Here is a 9,425-nt window from a genome sequence, read left to right as displayed (position 1 = left end):
GAACTATCACATGTCCGGCATGACCTGCCCGAAACCGGAAGTGACGTCATTTTGCGGAAATGTAGTTTTTTACCATCGTGGCCTTATGAGTCTATACTTGTGTTCTTAAAAGTTATGTTTGACTTTATGACTTTCTGTGTCGTTTCTGGGATGCTTAGGACTCATATTGCACTGCTGGAAATAGTTTATTTTGATGCATATGCTGTTTCTTTGCAAATTTGCACTATAATAACTTTTTTCGTTTTTCCTGCAGTATATGAAAATTGGTGTATCTCAAAAATAAAACTATGAAGACACTTAAAATAAATTTCCTTTGGTGGGGAAACTATTTTGTGCAGCTTTTTTGTATTTACAGTTTTGAGGGATAAGCCTCTTAAATTTCTCTAACTACAAATATATGTTAAAAAAACAAAAACGATTTTCAATTTTTTTGTAGTTTATTGCACTTTTTTGCAATTTATGTAATTACTATGCACTTAATGCATATATATTATTAACATTTGGGATATAATGGATGTATTGATGTATATCAACTTGAAATGCTCCCAAAAATGGCACTACAGCATGTAAAAATATAATATAAGCTCTGGCGGACTTGGTTCTATGGTAGGTCTTAAAGGGTTAATCAAGTCATGTAATAACAACATGCACCAGGACATAATAGTGCAAAAGTAACATGACCGAACTGTTCAGACACTGATTCTTATATAGTGCTTTTCTACTCTTCCAGGTTACTCAAAGCGCTCTGTACAACATGCCACATTCACACAGTTTCTCTAAACTGAGTGCTTTCTAGCTACATTCATACACATTCTCACTCTTGACATGCAGACTGGATGAAGTAGGGATTGAACCACTAATCTTCTGATCAGTAGCTGACTTGTGCTACCTGCTGAGCTACAGCACCTACAGGCAAAGATGTGTAAACCGTCACTAGGTATTGGATAGAGTGTACACTCACAAACCTGTCAAACCTAGTCAGAAGTGCCAGCTTGATTCCAGATCAGGGCTAGACCTGTTTTCTATGGGCCTGGGCCACATACACCAAACTGCAACAAAACTGATATGGCATGCCATTACATAGACAGTGCTATCTATGCCAGGCCTGGCCCATATCTGGATGGCATACCACTTACCATGCCAGAAGTCAGCCAGCAGTCCCGGCTTGATACCAGATCTGGGCCAGACCAGATTGCTATGTGGGTAGTCACTTTTTTTGTGCCTTTTTAATGAATCCCAAAAACACATTTTAATGCCAAAAGAATGCAAATCTGACCAAAGTCCTAGCATAAATGTTTATTAAGTGAAAACTGCAGGTGTGAAATCTAGGTATTTGGTCATTTCTTGCTCCATTTAATGATCCAGAAGTTCATCTAGCCAAATCAGCCAGTTTGCAGCTGGATGAAAGCAACTGTTTATCTAAAGATCAGTCAGTCTTTTAACATGCTAAACTTGCACAATGTACTATTGCGATATGGGGTAATGGTTGCTGAAGGTACCCTTTGCACACCTACGTCAATTGATTTATCAGGAATGTTTTTCAATAATAGTTAGTTGTAAAACTTTCTTGTAAATGTTATTCCATATTACATTTTAAACACAAGAATGTTTTCTTTATGACCTCCAGCTGTGTATATTCCACAACACAGTCTTTTTCAATCTGATAGAAACCTGGAGAATGAACAAGTTAACATTTCATCATCATACTATTCACATTTGAAGATAATAATAGTTGATGTGAGCACACAAAATATCTGCTTCTTACAGCTAGATTCTTTAAAAGGTTTAATCATTTGACCATCAATCCACATTACTCTCGCTCTTTCTGCTTTGTCAGCAGTGGGGCAGGCAGGGAGGTAGTTTGCATAGCAAACAGTACCCGTGATTCTCAGTCAGTAGAAATTGTTTCACAGTGTTGGAGGAAATTCAGCTTTATGCAAAACGTCAGACAGAAATGTTAAAATTCCCATGTTAGGGAATAATAGTTGGTCTGCTGGTGAAAAATGGAAAAATACATATTGTATAAAGTGTTTGTTTACTTTCTGACTCACAGATGCCACTTGCTTATTGAAAATCATAACAAAGCCATACTGTATGGTCCAAGAAATGCATTTGTAGAGTGGCACATGTAATGTACGTTCAGAAGTGAGTAACATGAAGCTATGGAGAGAAATGAGGGCAAATCCAATATTGCTCAACAGCTACATTTTGTTTCAGTAGTTTGCAAAACAAAGTCAGGCTGCCTTTCTTTTTTTCTTTTGCCAGGTTTTTTGGCAGTTCTCTCCTCCCATACAAAACTAGTTTTTGTGTGCGTGTTTTTTTTTTTTCATGGTTACAACAATTGTATTCATGTGCACACAAAAATTAGGTTCAGTTCACAGTTTGGTGAGTAAAAAATGATGTATTGATCTGCTTTTGAAATGAAAAATACAGTTCACTTTGTATTTGTCTTGCCAAGATGCAACATACTTTGTTTGCCTTATTGATTCACGCAAATGATTAACAGGAAAGCAAAAGAAAGTGAATATTCCCGTAAAAGTTTGTTTGTTCTTTGGTTTGTCACTGTACGATAAACATGGTAACCACACAAGGCCATGAAATTATTTTGCTGCAAATAAATGCCCTTAAAGTTGGTGATGAAGATGTTAAACATCAATTGTGTCATGAAAGTAGTTATATGTAATCACTTCCTGTGTGTGTGTGTGTGTGGGGGGGGGGGGGTTTAAGTGTTTGTTTGTTTTCGGGGTTTTTTCCCAGCGAGCCTACCCATATGGAAAAGATATATATAAATCTTATAAAGTTTGTATCTGTCTTGTGTGAAACTTGTATGACAAGCATATAAGTGTGAAAACAGATATAAGATCCCTTGAAAAATTATATAATGAAACTTGTATGTTTTGGATACTTACTAAAACAATGTATGAAAGTAATGCGAAAGTGGCCACTTTCTTGAGTAAATCATGTAAGCCTTATATGATTTACTCATGAAAGTGGCCACTTTCATGAGTAATCACATATAAGTTTTTACTATTTCTTTTCCGTATGGGTATGGTCATATTTGGAGGCAAGGACAGCCTTTTGTAAATCATTGAGCAATCTCTTCTTTCCCTGTGAAATCCAAGCTCCTCTAGTGTACAACAGCCTTTGAGTCTCCAGTCTTTAGTTCTGTTTGGTGAATGAGGCTAGCGAAGATAAAATGCATGTAACAACCACAAGCTGTATCCTACTTTTGTGGATGCATACACTGACCTTTGTGAAAAGCCAAGGTAAGACCCAGTACTTCGGGTGATTTCTATGATCTTCTCATTTTAATTACACGATATTTTGATGTTGAAATAAACACAAAAATCATGTATGCTGATTTTTATTTACCGCTATCCAGATAATCCAGGAGCATGTACCCTTGAAGATTTTAAAAAGTATCATCTCTACGATGGCAATTTTGACATAAGTGGTATGCAGGCCAGTTACCCAGGTGGGAGACAAGTGAAAGTGGGCTGCAATGTGGGCTACAGTGGCTTTTTCAAGCTGCTCTGTGTAGAGGGAAAATGGCAACACAGAGGCACTAATTGTCAACGTAAGTTAACATTCACTTATGAATATCATCTTTTTCCAGTATAACCAGTTAACACTTGCATATGTCTTGCTGTATTTGCATATGTTTTGCTTACTCGAACTTGCCTTACCAAAGCAGCATAAACATCATTAGCTTGTTTGAGTTATTGCTCGAAAATTCATATCACAGACTGCAATGCTGAACAATATGTAGTGTACTTTTATGAAATGTACAGCAAATTCCACTTTTCTCTGTTGTACTTTTACCCACATTTTGTCTTATTTGCTTTAAGCAAGATCATGTGGTCATCCTGGCGATGCCCAGTTCGCCGATTTTCAACTTAGAAAGGGGGACGATTTTGTCTTTGGCTCAGAAGTTGTATACACCTGCCACAAAGGGTATCATAATAATTTTAATCACATTTTCCTTGTGATTTTATTTGTTTTGTGTTTCTTAATCTGCATAATTATGCATGCTCTGTGCATATTATCTGTACATTTGGCTTTTCTTTTAGTCATCTTCATGAATTCTCTATTATAAACCTGATTCAGATTTCAAATGGTCAGTCGGACAAACTTCCGACGTTGTATGGCAGAAGGCTGGGATGGTGTTATCCCCGTCTGTGAAGGTAGGAGCTGATATAAATGAAATTATGCAATCAGTAATATACACGTAGAAAGAAATAGCAACCTGTGTTTATGTTTTTGTCTGACTTTGAGGGGTTTTTTCCTAATGTTTTTCACTCCAGCTCAGCAGTGTCCATCAATTAATGTTCCCAACAATGTGAACGTGTTGGGAGATGCAGAAGAAGCTACCTACGGCAATGTAGTTCGATTTAGCTGCAAGTCCAGCAATTACATTATGAAAGGGGCAAGAGAAATTTATTGTGATGAAAATGGAGACTGGAAAGGTTTGGAGGATGGCAATCCAACATGTGAAGGTAAAGTGAAGCTGGCTTACTATTGTTACTATTACTTTGTTCTCGAGTAATTAGGTAGTAACACCCAAATCACCAACCCCCTAAAAGAGAATAGAGGAGCAACTCTATATTGTATATTCAATTTTGAGCTATTATGAAACAATTAGTTTCGTAATAGTTATGACATATTTAACACTATTTTATAACTAAAATGGTGTTAAATGTGTCACACAAATGTATGTGCCATGTGTAATGCTGTATTTTATTTAGGTCAAAATTTAGAATTAAATAATTATCACTTGCATACAAAATTAGTTTATTTGTACTAAAGGTACAGGAATAGAAAATGAAAACAGAATACATTTAGGGCAAAAAAAAAACAAAACAATTTTTGTACTTAAGTTTAGATAGTTTGGGGGAATATTTGCCTATTTGGTTAAAATAAAGGCACCACTGCTATGGACATAGTAAGTCCAAAAATATCAGCTTCAAACTAAAACAAAAAAACACGAACAACATCATAAAATTGGCCTTCAATTGTAATTAATGAGAAAAACATTGCAGCTGCTTTGCTTGTTTGATCACTTTCACTTTTCTACTTCATCAAAAAAGCTTCCTTTCACAACAGGTTAATCAGCAGTTACCTTTTATGTACCTTTCTATGAGCAGTTGCTGTAGTTTTATTCCTGACTCTGACTTTATCCTTCAACAGTTGTAAAATGTGAACCACCGAGGATTAAAAATGGTTTTGTACTTGGAGATATCAAAGAGTACAATGAACGTGAAATCCTAAACTTTGAATGCAATCTTCAACATAAACGTGCTCAAGAATTACCTTCAAGGTGCACAAAGACAGGAGACAGAGCAGAGTGGATCCCCACACCTGAATGTGAAGGTAAATATAAATTACATACAGTTTATAAATTAAATACCACTGACTAGTGAGATCTGGAGCTGGATGTTTGGATGTGATGGTATTGCTCTGTCTTGGTACAACACACTAACTCATGTGCTGCATTTCCCGTCATATGCAGAAATAAAATGTGAGCTGACACTGCCACCACTCCAAGGAACCACATATGAACCTGCTCATAGAAGTAGGTTTTCACCTGGTGAAAAGGTAACAGTTACATGTGAGGAGAGATACTGGATTGGGAGAACCCGCACGCGCTCAGTTGAGACTACTTGCATTGAGGATGGACAGTGGTCTGTCAGACCAGTATGTCAAGGTATAAAACTACAAAAGCTTTAGACACATATTCTAAGCTCACTGTTCTTTGCTTTCATGTAGTTCAATCAGCCATGAGGATGATGAACAATTTTTTTGAAGATTATCCAGTCTTTCTTTCTTTACAGAGGTTACATGTATCCGTCCACAAGATAGACTTTTGTCCCGCTGGGAGGCGTCTTGGCGTGATGAGACGAAGAAATTGGGTGATACTGTCAGGTACACATGTATATCAGGATACAGGAGGAAAGATGGCGTCACTCGGGCCACATGCACCAGAGATGGATGGGAACCAAATCCACTTTGTGAAGGTATGGTGAAGTTTAGTTCACTTTTCTTCTAATTCTGACAGGATCGTTTTTAATTTCTTTAATATTAGTCCATATTTGAGAAAACAGGAGAGAACTGCAGAGTGTCTTTGGTCAAACAGAAGCCTCAAAGGATCATTCAGTCATAGAGTAAAATCTTACGAACCAGCAATATAAATTTTAGAGACTCTGTGTGATAGTTCATAGTGAGAGAAAATGGTAATAACATTCATTTTTTTGTTTATTTGTGTACTAACCAAGCACTAACCGAAAGAGTGTACAAATACTCACTGGATACTATTTTCTGTACAGACTGCAAGAAACATTTCTACTGCCACAACAACTTTCAGCTGGATGCTGAATCCACAACTGAACATTTTTCTTTTCCTTTGACTGAACATATTCAAATATAAAATACAGAACTGTTAAATGGAATCACATTTACACTGGGGAGCTGCTGCTTTTACTTAAATTATTATATGAAAGTATCTGAATGTTTTACATGACAAAATTATCTGAATCAAAGTAAATGCAGAAGCTTAATAAATGTGGTTTTGTTCCTTTCAGAGATAAAATGCAGGAGGCAACAGTTTAATAATGCAGATATTACTGGAAAAATTCAGGCTGAATACAGGTACAACGATCGTGTCCAGTATAACTGCAGGAGAGGTTATGAAGGAAGTTTCACTCTAACCTGTAGAGAAGATGGCTGGCATAGGTCTAATGAATGTACAGGTAAGAAAATGCAATAAACTTAAAAGGATACATTTATTCAGTTATTCAAGGACTACTGTTTTTCATGACAAATATAAATGTTGTAAACAACTGATGATAAAAGACAAATGTATAAACTGTATATAAAAGGTGAGCATTGCTTTCAGGACTGAAAAGTGAAGCTAATATGAAAGTTCAGTCAACATGAATTCTCTCAAATCGGGGAACTTGCAGAAAAGCATCTGGTTCTACAGAATGGTAAATGATCTGTATTTGTATAGCGCTTTACTAGTCCGTAAGGACTCCAAAGCGCTTTACACATTCAGTCATCCACCCATTCACACACACATTCACACACTGGTGATGGCAAGCTACATTGTAGCCACAGCCGCCCTGGGGCGCACTGACAGAGGCGAGGCTGCTGGACACTGGCGCCACCGGGCCCTCTGACAGAAGTCTATCTTTAGTCTATCTTTATCTTTAGATTCCTTGATGAGCTCCACAAACATTTTTCTTTTGTGAAGCAATGCATGTTACTCTTATCAAAGAGCTCCCTCTGCTTCCCTGAGTCTGCACACGAAATGGAGGTTTGCCAAAGTCAGCAGGATTCAATGCTAGTCACTTAATAACAGACATTACACAGTCTATTCAGTAGTATTAAGGATATTTAAGCCTAGTCCAAAGATAGTTGAATAATGTTATCTATGAATCACTACTAATAACACAAGAATGTATTCTGACTGCTCTTTGATAATATCTAAATGTAATATCTGTCTTTCTGATAGCTATAACAGGATGTCCAACAACGAGTTTTGACCGCAGACTTAAAGTTTGGCAACATGGTGACAAACTTTACTTCAGGTGTGAGGATGGTTACAAACCTCTCAGCAAAGGCTGGTGGGGTGAAGCCACATGTGTGCACGGTGTTTGGTCTGGAGTTGAAATTTGTATTGGTAATTAAAGTTTCTAATTAAAGTATCTTCTGTTATTAGCTTGAAGCAAACACAGTGACTTGTTCAATACCAATGTCAAGATGGGGAGTATAAGATGTTTAGGTAGAAAAATATAAGTTTTGAAATCTGTTTTAAACATCTTTTTAACATTTGAGTTTTATCTGCAGTTATGTTTAAGAAAACTGGTGTGAAAATATTTTCTGTAATATCTTACAATAAGTGCATTCATACAGAGTTTCTTCCATTGCTTATTCTGATCACATTTTTAAATATGGAAATGGATTTCATCCATCTGTAATATTTTGCCTGATTATTTGTAATCATATCCACCTTAGAGGAACAAAAGTGTCGAGAAGCTCCTGAGATTCCTAATGGGGAAGGAATACTAGGGAATACTGAACGACACGGACAGACCCAAGAAATGATATTCATTGATTGCAATGAAGGATACTCTGCTAAGATTGAGGAATTAATCTGTCGTGACGGACGATGGGATTTAAATGGATCACTTGATGATATCTGTAAATGTGAGTCACCTCAAGCATTATTTTGATGCATGTTTTTATGAAAAGATTACAGAGTGTAAATTAATAGTGTACATGTTGTGATGTCTTACAGCTAATCATGATAACTGCAGCCCTCCACCCAAAGTTGAAAATGCTGTTATTACAACTTGTTATCGGAAGCAATACCCATCTGGCTCTGAAGTAACTTATCAGTGTCGTGATAAGTACACAATAGAGGGGAATTCCACACTTAAATGCACAGCTGGGGAATGGAAGGAGCTCAATATTCAGTGTATACGTACGTACATAAAAATAAAATATTGCTGTGAATAAGCTTTAAAACTGTTAAAAACACTGCTGTCTGTCATTCTGCCTGCTGACATATTTCATCTTTATTCATCTTTCTTTCCCCACCCTTCATTAAGGGTAGAGAAAGACTGTAGTCCTTTGAGGGACAAAACAATGGAAATAATATAACCCAACATTGTACCAAAGGCACAATCTTTAACTAACCTTAAATATACTGTTTTAGTTTGGTTTTTGTTTTTTTGCCTTAGAACAGTCTGCATGTGTACCTCGGTTTACACACCTGCCGTTATCTTCATTTTCAGCACTATTGGTCAAATCAATAATGTATGTAACAATGTATATAATATTGACAATACTATTATGTATTTTCAGTGTACTGTGACCAGCTTATGGATGAGTCTCTGGACTTCAGAGCAGAGAAAAAGAAATACATGACTGGAGAGATCATTGAATATCAGTGTAAGAATAGAACAGGAATTATTGGCACTGCAACGTGCCAACATGGCAAGTGGGCTAAAGCAATAGAATGTGAAGGTAAGGAGACATTAAAAAAAATGCAGTTTTCATACAAACACCCCCATGTGGTGCAGTTTGTAGGTTTAGACAATTATTCTTCCCTTTAATCACTTTTAAAAGAATTGCCATTCTTTTCTGACTTCTTAAAAGACTGGACATTTATTACTTCTTAATTACAGCAATGAGAAACTGAATGCCTATTAATAATAAATATTTAAAGGGAAAACTTGCTTAGTTTGAAAATGTAGTGAGAAAGTGTCTTATTACTTTGAATCTGATTTGGTTTCATGTTTATAATGTAAACCTCACAATAAAACAGATTCTCTTTTTCAAAACAGAGAAATGTAGAGTCCCTGAAACACCAGCAGGTCTAACAATCACCACAGATGTAACAGACGATCAAATGAAAAAAGGAC

The 9,425-nt window shown here is 36.4% G+C and overlaps 1 protein-coding gene across 1 annotated transcript in view; it reads left to right on the top strand.

Annotated features, from left to right (window-relative positions):
- The first annotated feature begins 3,196 nt into the window (after positions 1 to 3,196).
- LOC102215958 (complement factor H-like) overlaps positions 3,197 to 9,425 on the top strand; it is a 16,118-nt gene continuing 9,889 nt past the window's right edge. The window contains exons 1-13 of the mRNA XM_005741507.1: positions 3,197 to 3,266; positions 3,392 to 3,577; positions 3,849 to 3,954; positions 4,108 to 4,184; positions 4,305 to 4,496; positions 5,188 to 5,370; positions 5,510 to 5,704; positions 5,832 to 6,014; positions 6,579 to 6,746; positions 7,511 to 7,678; positions 8,014 to 8,205; positions 8,297 to 8,482; positions 8,866 to 9,027. Coding sequence (XP_005741564.1) covers positions 3,197 to 3,266; positions 3,392 to 3,577; positions 3,849 to 3,954; positions 4,108 to 4,184; positions 4,305 to 4,496; positions 5,188 to 5,370; positions 5,510 to 5,704; positions 5,832 to 6,014; positions 6,579 to 6,746; positions 7,511 to 7,678; positions 8,014 to 8,205; positions 8,297 to 8,482; positions 8,866 to 9,027 — 2,068 coding nt within the window. The remainder of the gene's footprint in view (positions 3,267 to 3,391; positions 3,578 to 3,848; positions 3,955 to 4,107; positions 4,185 to 4,304; positions 4,497 to 5,187; positions 5,371 to 5,509; positions 5,705 to 5,831; positions 6,015 to 6,578; positions 6,747 to 7,510; positions 7,679 to 8,013; positions 8,206 to 8,296; positions 8,483 to 8,865; positions 9,028 to 9,425) is intronic.

This window comes from Pundamilia nyererei, unplaced genomic scaffold, assembly GCF_000239375.1.
Source record: "Pundamilia nyererei isolate P.nyererei 1_Seehausen unplaced genomic scaffold, PunNye1.0 scaffold00110, whole genome shotgun sequence".
NCBI lineage: Eukaryota > Metazoa > Chordata > Actinopteri > Cichliformes > Cichlidae > Pundamilia > Pundamilia nyererei.
This window is presented reverse-complemented; position numbering and strand designations above follow the sequence as displayed.